General features: G+C 50.2%; 1 protein-coding gene across 5 annotated transcripts in view; it reads left to right on the forward strand.

Annotated features, from left to right (window-relative positions):
- Positions 1 to 12,574, forward strand: part of DIP2C (DIP2 acetate--CoA ligase C (putative)) — a 360,655-nt gene extending 348,081 nt beyond the window's left edge. For all 5 annotated transcript variants that reach the window (XM_027089300.1, XM_027089301.1, XM_027089302.1 and 2 more), the window contains 5 exons: positions 1,615 to 1,672; positions 3,104 to 3,178; positions 5,009 to 5,183; positions 6,748 to 6,871; positions 9,477 to 12,574. In XM_027089300.1, the coding sequence (XP_026945101.1) occupies positions 1,615 to 1,672; positions 3,104 to 3,178; positions 5,009 to 5,183; positions 6,748 to 6,871; positions 9,477 to 9,729 (685 nt within the window). In that variant the 3' untranslated portion in view covers positions 9,730 to 12,574. The remainder of the gene's footprint in view (positions 1 to 1,614; positions 1,673 to 3,103; positions 3,179 to 5,008; positions 5,184 to 6,747; positions 6,872 to 9,476) is intronic.

Genomic DNA, 12,574 nt, shown 5'->3' on the forward strand with positions numbered 1-12,574 from the left:
GATCACAGATCACCATAATAAATGCAATAGTAATAATGAAAAAGTTTGAAATATTACAAGAATTACTACCATAATGTGACAGAGACATGAAGTGAGCAAATGCTGTTGGAAAAATGGCACTGATAGACTTGCTTGATGCAGGGTTGCCACAAACCTTCAATTTGTTTAAAAAAAAAAAAAAAAAAAGAACACAGTATCTGCGAGGTGCAGTAAAGCAAACAAAGTGCAATAAAAGGAGGTGTGCCCACATTCTGGAAGGCTTAAGTAGTATAAGATCTAGGTGGTTTTTCTTTGATAGCCCTCATCTCTTGCTGTCAGCATCAGGGTCTTCCTAGAGACAAATGCCGAAGCATGTGGTGGGTATCAAGTGATCCAGAATTGCTGCAGTGACTTCTTCCACTCATTACATCATTGCTGCAGCTACTCAGGTACCTCCAGCCCTCCCAGGGTCTCCTCTGCTCCTTTTGTCTGCAGCCACACGAGACACCACACCAAAGGCTGGCTGGAAGGCAGGGCATCCTTTGCCTGAAAGTAAGAGCTTTTCAGCTGCTTTTCAGAGGCCTGCAGCCCCAGGATGCCTGCCGGCACGGGAGCCCTACCCACACCCCTCTCTGTCGGGACCTTGTCTGTCTGTCCTCCTCCTGCTCATGTTGTCATCCGCGCCCTGGACCCTCACTCTGGGTGACCGGAGCAGAGCCTGCAAAGGAGCCCCACCAAGCTGTGCCTCGCAGGGTCCTTCCTTCATTGCCCATCCCCCTTCAGCCACACTTATCAGTTATGGGGGCAGATCTGTGTTGGTACAAAGAATGGGTCGTGCTGGTGAATTTGACAATCCCGCGTTCCCTGGCCCCATCCTCCTGCTGACGCCCCCTTGTTCTGCAGTCGGTCATCCCAGCAGGTTCCCCTTCACTCCGTTTTCCTTTTGCCTGTAGGTGGATGGTCAGCGTCACAGTCTCAAAGTAACATGGAGAGATGTAAACCCAGTCACAGAATAGTTAAAATAACACAGCGGGGAAGGACTTAGCGAGCTCAGGTTGTGACTGGCACCAAGGTCCTCCACAGTTTTAAGATTAAATCACCAGTGAATAGTTTTTAAACAGAAAAGAGCTTCTTTTCTAAAAGGAGCTTTTGCTGTCTGAACTGGCCGGTCCTCTCTTGTGTGCCTGTTTGAGGAGGTGGGTTCTGTGCAGCTGTGTCTGAGGCCCTGCCTGTGGTCTGCAGGGGCAGGGCCGTGAGTGTTTCAGGACCAGGCATCGCTGTCACGGGGGTGGCAGCTCATTGAGGAATGCAGTTTAATCCTTATACTTTCCCTTTTCTGCAAGTGCTACGTCGACCCCCGGTTACTTTAAATGCAGAATTGTTCCCAGTCATTTTTCGGGTTGGTAGGTGGGACTGCATCTCCATTCTCCGTGGCCTGTGTGGTGGCCCTCGCCATTTCCTCTCTACTATCGACTGCTTTTTCTTTGACTTCTAGACTATCTTTGCGTTGGGTAATGCTCATCAGCAGAGTTAATGTTCCCCATCAAACTGCCAGGCATTGACCAAGTGCTGGATGTGGGGGAAGGGAACCGCTGGTACAGAAAACACAGTAACACCTTCTGTTTCTCTTTGTAGAGTCCGTTTAGTAGAAAGAGGATCTCCTCATAGTTTGCCCCTAATGGAATCAGGAAAAGTAAGTATTGAAGGAAGGCGTATGCATGTCCATATAAACACGAGTCTCAGTTTATGGGCTTTGAAAATTCAAGAAATAGATGGTAGATTTTTTTTTTTCAAAAAAGTTTTCTTGAATGTAGTATATCAGGACTGGTTTTGGCCATGAGCACAGAAACTCAAAATGACAGTGTTTTAAATGAGTTAGGTTTTTTTCTCATGTAGAAGAAACCACCAGGGACCGTGGCATCTTATGTCTTGGCCTCCCCCCACCGAAGGGTACCTCAGGGTCTAGAGTGGTTTTTCCAGCTCCAGCCTTCCTTTGCACATTCCAGCCAGAGGAGGAGAAGCAGAAAAAGGAGGAGGCCAAAGGTGCAGACTGTAAGGACAGCTCCTCAGCTGCCTCACTCACACTTCAGTATCCCTGGGCATTGTCACCCACAGCTGAAAGGCAGGTTGGCAGCACTACATTGGCTTTGAATGTCTACGGGCCTGGCTGACAATTGGGGCTTGTTTACTGTGGAGCTGGACAAAGAATGGTTATCAGGGGACAGCTAGTCGTTCCTGCAATGGTGGTTATCTTGTTTATAGAACTAAATGCAAGAAACGTATTTAAACGTAATTGAAGATTTTATTTTTCTTTTTTGGCTCCAATCGTCAGATCTCTTCTCCATTTAACATAATTCTAAAAGCATATTGTTTTTGGACCTTTTACAGTCTGTGCCTACATGATTGCCCATTAGAATTCTTGGTACTAAGTTGGCTCTAAGGTGGGACACGGCGCTACCCACCCACCCAAGTCGGTCTGGCGGGCCGTTCGTCAGACGTGTTCCAGGAGCGTTCACCACAGATGTGTTGCCTTATCTCAACCGCACAGTGTTAATTAGCTGAACTGAGACGGGTTCTGTTCTAAATTTCCAGAATCCGGTTTTGCTTCATTACGTGGTTTCAGTGGAATGTGGAGCATTTCTGAGCTAAACGTCCATTAAGAAGGAGGTGCTTCCTATCGACATTGTACTAGAAGATGTTTACCAGCAGGAAAAGTGGGCGGTGTGGTGGAGGAGAGGGGCAGAGCCACAGGCGCGGTGTCCTCGTGGCTCGGCAGACGCGTGGGTGGTGACGGCCGTCTCTTCTGGACACCAGAAAGCAGCTCTACTAAATCCTATTTTGCAAGCATTGAGCCTGTTAAATTATATCATGTATCATGTTTTTGTTCAAATTCTTAATTTTAGGATCACTTTAACACAGGCTCTGTCACTGTAATAATTACAATGAAATGGAATTGTTTTGCTGTAATTATATAATGCTGTGGTATATAATTTTGATTTAAAGCCATTCACTTTCTAAACCATTTTAATCAGGAAAATAGGCACATGGCATGAAAGCAAGGTCAAGGTTGATTGTGCAGTATCTACCTGTCTGTCCGCTGATGAGACTCTTCTTTCCAACATAGATACTTCCAGGGGTTCGGATCATAATTGCCAATCCAGAAACAAAAGGACCGTTGGGAGACTCACACCTGGGTGAGGTGAGTTCTAGGGACTCACACCTGGGTGAGGTGAGGTACAGGGTGTCCATGAAAGTTCAGGATTACAAAGTAGGATTTCCTTAAGGGAGTATCATAGATTCTCTTCAAAAGTTTAGAAAAGAGGAAACTTCATGTGAGTGGACTGAGGTTCCTTGTTTCCCAGCCCTTGGTTTGTCTTCCACGTGCCTGCTGCTTTCACAGCAGGGAAGTCCTTCATCAGGAACACGGTGGAGAACGTGCAGAGGGACTCTTGCGAACCCCAGAATCATAACAGCACCAACAACCATGGCAGGCAGGCTGGGGACACGACAGGTGTTTATCTGGGTCAGAAAGTCACTTCTGCTCCCTTGTGTTGACGATGAACCTGGCCAGTGACTCCCCGCCTGCCCCCTCATCCTGCACGCTGTTGGCTGCGTGTGGCTGCAGGAGACCCTTCCTGGGCCGTCATCCCCACAGCTTGCCCTGCTCGGCCGGCCAGGTGTGCCCGCCTCTGCCTTACACTGTCCTTCTCTCTCCCTGATGGACTTGTTTCTTCTGACATGTCTGCCTCCCCTCCCCACCCCACCCCCGTTTTCCTCTCCAAGGCCAAGCCCACAGTGACCCTGTCCTGCCCTCTAGGACCCTCTTGCAGGTGCCGCCCACTGTTCAGTCAGCTTCCTCCCCTTCCTCTGACCCGTTCTGGCCACACGCAAAAGGCTGCCACAGCTGGCACCCGACCAGCACACCAGCCCCGCCACTCTCCTGGAGTGGTGCCCTGGGCACATGTGTGTACCTCGTAAAGGGGTGAATAGTGATGAGGCGTGAGTCCTAACCACTGCTCACTCCCCAAACCCTTTTTCTTCTTGGACGGTTTTTTGGCCCCTCACTCGTCTCTCTCTATGTGAAGATCAGAACTAGTCTGTGAGCTTCACTGTATTTTAGGGATTTCCTTTAAATATATGTCTAGGAATGAAATTGGGATGTAGCACCCGCCATCTCGGGCACCTGGAGATGCTCCCGGCGGGTGCTGTGCTCACAGCGGGCGGCCTTGCTTGGAGCTGAGCGGGTGCGCTGGGCGGAGGGGCAGGGACCACTGCACCCTGATGTTCTACTGGGAACGTGTCTTAACAGAGATGGTTTTCCTTCCCCTCGCTCGACGGGGTGCCCTCCGTCTCTGGTCTGCTTCCCCGTTGCTTAGCAGGCACGACTGAGGGCCGCTGGCTAGACCTCGGCTCCTCCGGGCCTTATCTGTGCGGACTTGATGGGCTCCTCTGCCTTGTCCCTGGCTCTGCTCAGCCCACGTGGTCGGCACCATGTCAGCAGGTCTTTCTTTCCCATTTCCACACTTAGGCACTTTTGTCCCCCATTTTTTGATGTTACAATGCCTTTCCCTGCTAGAGTTTGTTTTGTGTTGTGTTGTTTTATTACAATGTAATATTCCCAAAAGTATGCAAACCCAAAAGTATGAAAGGGAAAATAAATCACAAAGCTTTTTAACATTTTTCCAGCTTGCTTTTTAGAAACAGTCGGTACATTTGAATAAATACAAGGAAACTCATACAACCTCGTTCATTTGATGTTTATTTCAAAAGCCCTCAATCCATCTGCTTTAATAGAATTCTCAACAGATGATGGCTTGGTTGTTTGCTCAGCCATGAGCTTGCTGTCATGCCTTCATTTCAATAAACTTTGTGGCATCTGTGTCTCCCCAGAAACTGGAATCGTCTTGTTTTTGGAGGGCAAGGACAGTTTCAGTAGCACGGAATATAATCTATTGAATTGAAAAAGTAGCTTCTGCCCTGGAGATCATCTCAAGTTAACTTATCCAGTTATATTTTGCTTCCTTAACAGATCTGGGTTCACAGTGCCCACAATGCCAGTGGTTATTTCACTATTTACGGAGATGAATCCCTCCAGTCAGATCACTTCAACTCAAGATTAAGTTTTGGAGACACACAGACCATCTGGGCACGAACAGGCTATTTGGGGTTCCTGCGGAGAACTGAACTCACTGATGCAAACGGAGGTGAGAGTCCCAACAGGCGGCACGAAGGTCCTCAGACCCCGGAAACCCATTTGGGGTTTGGGATCCCAATCCCAGGAGAACGAGCATGCGTGCATGCTTGCTGCAAGCCAGCCTGAAAACAGCCGAGGGTGAGAGAGCGCCAGCTCAGGGCACGTGCATCCAGCAGTGGAAGCTGCATGTCATGTGCTCTGTGCTCCCATGTGAGCCGGGAACACATTTAAAACCAGAGGCAAGAGCCAGGTGCCGTGTTGTCCACAACAAGTGCCTGTAAGTGCAGCTCACAGACTTGTCGCCAGTCCTGGAGCCACCAGCCCAGCCCAGGCCCTCCTGAAGCCCTGCTACTCTCTTCCAGGGCAGGAGGCGCTGGCCTCGGGCGCTCTGCATTTCTGCACCTGTCCAGCAGGCCTGGTGCCGCAAGGTGCCTGAGGGGAGCAGCAGCTCTGAGGGTCTGGCGCTGGGCGTGGGTGTTAACGCAGAACTAACACATTAAGAGCCTGCCTGCTCTCCAGGTCTTTGCTGATCCTGGAATCCTTTCTCCACTCTTTATTTCACTAAAAACAGAGACAGGACTTGGGTATTACATAGAGATGGGGCCTGAGCCTTCCTGACCCACCTGTCTGATGGGAGCTGTGCCAACCTGGCTGAACCAGCATGAATTTAGGGGAAAAGTACAAGATATTTTGGTGTTGCATTTTCAATTTGGGAAAATCATAGACTGTTTTACTTGAGGATGCTATCTGGGGTTCCTTGAAGAACTAAGCTTAGCAACACCCAGACCTCCCAGGAGGCAGGGCAGGTCCCATCCTGCGGAGCCCGGGGGCTGGGACAGTGGGATACCCCACGGCAGCTGTGGTTAGAAGCCAGCAAGTAACTGCCTCCACCTCATCTGACTTAAACTGGAAAAGCTTTATTTTCTAGTGTTTTATGTCAGTCACTTCTCTCAAGCTCACCGTGATAGATTTACTAGTCCAAAGATTAAAGATGTCTCCTTGTTTTTAAGGAAAGATGGACAGACTGCATGTTGTCATTATCCCAAGGTTTGCACAGCTGATGAGAATAAATTGAACAATTACACAAGCTAAGGAAATTTTTGTTCATGAACATTCTCAGAAACTATGCTTCCTCTTCCCGCTCAGACGTGCAGTAATAAGAGAGTTAAGAGCTCATGTGCTGGCACCAGAGGGAACTGGGCATAACTTGGGCTGTGCTGGGCCCTCACCATGTGACTCCAGGGAGCAGGTCTGCTGGCCCGTGTCCCGGCGGTGCTGATGCTGCTGAGGGCTGTGTGATAACGCACTTGACGGCGTGTGGAGGCTACTCCTGTGGGATGAGGGGAGGGATGTGCAGGCGTGCGGCCAGCGCTGAGCCAGGCAGCACTTCCGCCTGCACCTTCTCCCTGAAAGCCTCGGGCTGCAGAGTTTCCCTGGTAGAAGGGAGACAGCATCCCTTGCTCAGTGATCTTTTCTTTGCATCTCTTTCCCATTCAGGGGTAGTCTTTTTTTATTTTTTAAGCGGTTTGAGCGGCATTGCGGTGAAGCTCACACGGTTTCCATTCCCTGCACAGAGCGCCACGACGCCCTCTACGTGGTGGGGGCCCTAGATGAGGCCATGGAGCTGCGCGGCATGAGGTATCACCCGATAGACATCGAGACCTCCGTCATCAGAGCCCACAAAAGCGTCACGGAATGGTGAGGAGGGGGCGGCAGCCCGAGGGCACGGGGTCCTGGGCGGAGTCAGCTTTCCAGGGTGAATCTGAACCTCTGAAGAGCACTCCTAGTGCAGAGTTGTTGCTTTTCCCGAGAGTGACATACAGACGGCTGGGCAGTGTTTCCAGGGAGCCGTTTATTTGGTTTTTTGTTAAGGAAGGCGTGATGTAGGGGAAATAGACAGTCCGCGGGAGCCTAAACGCAGCATTCCTGTGGGAAGACCTTAGGCTCCAGGAGGGGCCGCGTTTGCCAGCATCACTGGGTTGTCAGTGACAAGTCACCCACCCCAGCCGTCCTTGGGGGTGAGGAGCCTTGCAGGCCACGCTTCTCCCTGGCTCTCTGGTTGGCTGTGATGTGTGAGTGTGCCCAGATCACCGCCTGGCCTGGGGGCTGCAGCGCTGACGACCTCCTCAGGGCCTTTTCGTGGCATTTGAGAGTGAAAAGTGGCTTCAGCACCATTGGCTGCAGGTCTGCTCATTCCCTTAGTCCCTGAACTGGCAGAGGCCTGATGGAGCCGGTCTGGAAGCTCAGGGCAGGAGCCCCAGGGGAGGCTCGTTCCAAAGCCTCTCGGGAGCAGTTTTCTCGGCAGGTGGGTTGGTCTGAGATTGTCGGCTGCCTCTTGTTAGCTGACGCAGGCTGGTGTTCTTGGCCACGCACTGCACTGCACAGAGGACTTGGCAGACAGGAGAGTCGGGTGGACGGGAGCGCCTCGTCCCCACTTGGTGCCGCGTTTCGGGGCGAGCAGTGACGGAGCCCGTCTGGAGCACAAGTCCTCCGCCTGCCAAAGCTGCCTGTCCACTCGTGTGTCGAGGAGGGCAGGGCAGAAACCCCGGAAAGGTATCAGCCCAGACACTGGCAGGGGCCCACCTCAATTTCCATCTGAATAGCTATAAATACCAATCACAGCCTTCAGTTTTTGTATTTTTAAGAAAATAATTTTGACTGGCTTGTATTGCCTCCCTCGAGTATTTTCTATCTAGTTGAAAAGGTGCCGTTTCCACTTAAAAGTGTGTGGCAGGGGTGCCCCTCGTAGGTTTCTCCTTTCTGCCCTGAGCATTGCTTAGATTCCGTGACGTGGAATAAAGCTGCATTTTATTCCGAAGGGTTTCTCTCTGTTGGAGTCTGTACAGCACAACTGTTCTGTTATTTCCCTCCCCCTTGCCTGTGGCCCCCCCACAGGGTGCCCCCATCCGTCACTTTCATGCAGAGAAAGAAGGATGTGATGCCAGGTCACATCTGTGACTGCCTCACTGAGTACAGTCCAGCCCCCCGGCCCTCTCAGCCACCGCGGCCCCCAGGAGAGCTCCGGCGGAAGGAGAGTAGCCGGCAGCAGCCCGCGGCCTCCTGGCAAACCCCCTCCCCAGTTAACTGTGGAGTCTGAGCTGGTCCTGATGCTGCGCCATCGATTTCAAATGCCAGGATAAGATTGTCCCCAGCGCACATCAGAGTAGCCACATGTGATTCATGGGCTCAAGGCGCGGCCCTTGTGGAGCGGTGCCCGGTGCCTGGGAGTTGTGCCCTGGGACTCGGCGCTGGCCCTTCTTCTCGGGAACAGCTCCCCACAAGGTTGTTCCCTTAGGTGTACACGTCCGTCACAAAGCAAACTCCAGAAGGAGGGGTCTGCTGAACACATTCTCCAGTGTTTCCCTTTCATTTTCATGTATTCATTGGCCGTACTGAACAAAATATTCATTTTTTCCTAATAGGCATACTCTGTGCTTTCAGGAAGCAATAGTGAATGTTCCCAGATAGTTCCTGCCTCACAACTGAGATAGAACCTTCTCTGTGTCTGGCAAGAGAAAGATCCCCGCAGCCCACTGCAGGGCCCCAGAGCCTGGCCTGTCCTCCACGCGGCTCTGGTGGCCAAGGGCAGTGTGTGTTAAGGCTCTTAAACAACCACGTTTTAAAAGCCCAACTATGTGATGTTGAAGTGGCTTAATGTGTAAAACACTGTTCTTAGGCGTCTACAAATTGGGCAGACAGAATACTCTGGGTGGCACTCCTGTTGAAAGATCCAAAATAAGACACTTCTGGGTGCATCTCTGGAGTTCTCCAGGAATTACCCCACATGAGTCAGGTCTCACTGCATTGCCCTCATCCTAAACTCAGTACTTCAAACAGGAATCAGTTAATGTGCCCTGGGTCTGCAGTCGAACGCTGAGGTATCTGACCCCAGCGTGGCTGGAGCCCACGGGTCAGGCGGGCCAGGGGCTGGCAACTCTTCTGCACATGTTTTTCATCCCCCTGGTGGCAGAGGCAAGTCAGGACCAGCCCCAGTGCCCCCGCTGTCCTAGCCTCAGCAACAAGCCCACAGACCATGTTGCAGGCTGACCCAATCACCCGGCGGGACAGACTCCACCCTTAGGGGTGTGTGGATCCAGGGAGGGCAGGGGCGGGGCTGCCACCGCGAGAGCAGGTCGGTAGGAGGTGCGCGTGACGGGAGTGTGAGAGCCGGTCAGGGACCAACAGGCCTGAGGAGGCTTAGCGCCCGGGCAGGTCCACAAAGAACCCAATGGAACGTCTGGAAAAGAAAACAGGATCGTTAAGTTCAAGCCCCGCTGTACAGTGATGCTTCTCTCTCTTCCAGTGCTGTGTTCACCTGGACAAACTTGCTGGTGGTTGTGGTTGAGCTCGACGGGTCCGAGCAGGAAGCCCTGGACCTGGTCCCCCTGGTGACCAACGTGGTCCTGGAGGAGCACTACCTGGTGGTGGGGGTGGTGGTGGTGGTGGACATCGGCGTCATCCCCATCAACTCCCGGGGGGAGAAGCAGCGCATGCACCTCCGCGACGGCTTCCTGGCCGACCAGCTGGACCCCATTTACGTGGCCTACAACATGTAGACACTCCCAGAGGCGGGCCATCTGCTCAGTGTCGCGAGTGTGCAGACGCCAGGGCGAGTTCCCGAGCGGAGCTTTTGCCAAGTGGTGGGGAGGAGACTTTCCACTCGTCCTGATCGGCACGGGGATGAGACGAGAAATGTGAAGTTTGCTCAGAAGGACTTTGCGTTACTGCCTTCAGTTTATTGGAAAAGCCCATTTCAAAAACTTTTTCTTTTTTTTTAATTATTGGATAATAAGTGCTTTCTTCGTAAATGTGGTATTTTGTTAAGCCAAACTAGCAATTAAAAAAAATATTCTGCCCTCCAGATGGGTTCTTTTAAACAATTTATGTAGTGTGACAAAGAATTGTTTTCTCTGTTTTAATGTGTCATGAAATCTTAATGCCATGGACCTGCTACTAACTTAAGCCATTGCTGGAGCTCATCCTTTTAGGACAGTTTGTTGAGGTACGAGAAAACCTTCCAAATAGCACCTTCCAATTAGATTTTAGCAGCTTTCTTTGTCAGAAATGTGCTGAAGAAACAGGCTAATAATCGGCCTTTGAATTTTAGCATGGAATGAGAAGAAATTATAAATAAGGTGTATTTCGGCAATTACCTTGCAGATATCTTTGTACTAAACTAAAATGCTAAAATAAGTTAACTTCTTATGTAATTATGTACAAAACGTTTAATTTATTTTGATCTCTTTAGAAGTATAACAGAGAAAACATTCAAGAATATTAAAGTCTTGTAATGTTTGCTAATATAAAAAGTGTTGTATTATCTTGCGTGGATAGCATCACAACAAATATATATATATGAAATATAAATTCACTAAGAACAAAGGAGATTTTAAAGTTTAAAACGCAGAACCTGTCACTTGCATGGCGTCCCCTCCACTGCACTGTAGATAGACTCTCGCCCGTTGCTGGTGTGCGCGGCCAGACAGCCAGCAGCACAGTCGGAACCTTTCCTCTGGAACCAGAGACCAGCAAGTGGCGCTGTCGCCTCAAAGGTGGCGGATCGGAGCTGGACGTGCACTTTTCCCTCTGCTGCGGGGTCTCAACGGATTGTCAGTGCCGCGTGCCCACCGCACTGCACGGCCTGGGGAGCAGCTGGCCCGCAGCACGCGCTCTCTCGGCCACAAGAAGTCATTGCACAATGTTCCCATCATTTTTGTTTGTGTCACCTTTTTTTGGTCCTCGGTATGAAAGGAACGTCATTCTGTGGTCATTTGCAGCAGGTTGTGCTGACTCCCTCAGCGGCTTTAAGGGAAGAGACTCACCAGGAGGGGGTCGTGCCTGGGGAGCCGCCCCCGCTGCCAGGACAACAGAGCCACTGGCTGGGGCAGGAGGCCCCCAACCCCCACCCCCCACCCCCATCACCGCACCTCCTGCGAGGACACACTTCTGATTTCCATCTCTTGCTGCTGCTGCTGCTGCTGCCGCCTCACACGCCTTGGAACTTTCAGAGCTCCTCGCACACTCCCGGACTGAATCAGCCCGTCTGCCTCCAGCCAGGAAGAAGTATCAGCTGTCCGAGCAAGATTCACTTTGTAATTGCCCCAGTGCGCCCCACGGGGGCTGTGTCAGGTCTGCATGACTAAGATTGCTGCTGGCGAGACTGAGACCCTTTCTGTGAGGTTGTCTTATCTGCCTTTGCTCTGTGCTGGCAGTGAGCCCTTTGCTACAAGAGAGTTTTGTTTGACTTCTGAGATCCAAGGCTAATTGCTGTTAAAATTTTAAGTGGCATTTAAAAAAAAATTGTCTGCATGTGGGGTGCGTTGTTCCATCTCCACAAGTTATTTGATTTTTAAAATATTGTTTGACTTCATTGCTGTGTATGAATATTTCTCTACATGCTTCAGATACACATTCCCAGTCTTTTGCTTCCTAAGGCGGAAAAAACCCCACCACACACAGAAAAGACACACATGCCCACCTTGTGTAGGGGGAGGGGTTTAAGGTTTCGGGTCCGACACTGATGAGGAAGCAGGACTGCAGGTGGCTCGCGAGACCCAGCGAGGTGGGGTGAGGTCGGTCCTGCTGTCCTGTGTCAGCGTCGAGGTCCAGAGGGCTCAGGGCTGGGATCCAAGTTCTGTTGTGCAAGAAAAAGGAAAGGAGACACTAAGTACCACCCGTTTAGCAATAAAGGAAGATCGTTCTGTACTAGGAATTGTGCTGTGGATGAGTCATTCATGAGAACGTAACCAGTGTTTGTCTTGTGACCTTGTGCTTTTGAAGTCAGACAAAACCGTGTGATCACCTTGCACACAGGAGGGTACACAGTGATCACTGAGACTCAGACCAACCCGACAGGGCGGCTTCCTCATGGTGCTTGTTTATTATATCTATTTAATCCTGCTTGACACTTTACCCAAGGGAAACGGTCCCTTTTACCAGTTGGATGCTAGCAGCGTTATTTCATAGTGTGGTGACTGGTTAGAGAAATTCATGTACTCAACCAATCACGGTTTCAAACAAAATTTTTATGTGCAAAGGACGGCAACCTTCTCGTATGTTAAACCACCAGTAAGCTTTGTACATCTGTGATAACGCCTGTTTTATATTCAAATGAACAAATAAAAGCTTTTATTTTTGTTGCTCTGAAAATAGCAGTTTCTTAATTGGTCCCCTGGAAAACTGGGCCAGCTTCCATCCTAGGAAGGAAGTGACTCCTACCAGGAATGTATCTGACTCTGTTTACATAATTTGTTGCATTACTTATCAGTATAGATAATCATACTTTGAACAATGTTTAAATTTTGATGTGGGCATTTATTGCTAAAAATCTTCCTATGGCAACAAATGTTTTGTGAAATGTTTTTTTTAATTCTTTTAAATATATCTAAATATATTTGTTCA

Source organism: Aethalodelphis obliquidens, unplaced genomic scaffold, assembly GCF_003676395.1.
Source record: "Aethalodelphis obliquidens isolate GAN/ISIS:26980383/991018 unplaced genomic scaffold, ASM367639v1 scaffold65, whole genome shotgun sequence".
Lineage (NCBI taxonomy): Eukaryota > Metazoa > Chordata > Mammalia > Artiodactyla > Delphinidae > Aethalodelphis > Aethalodelphis obliquidens.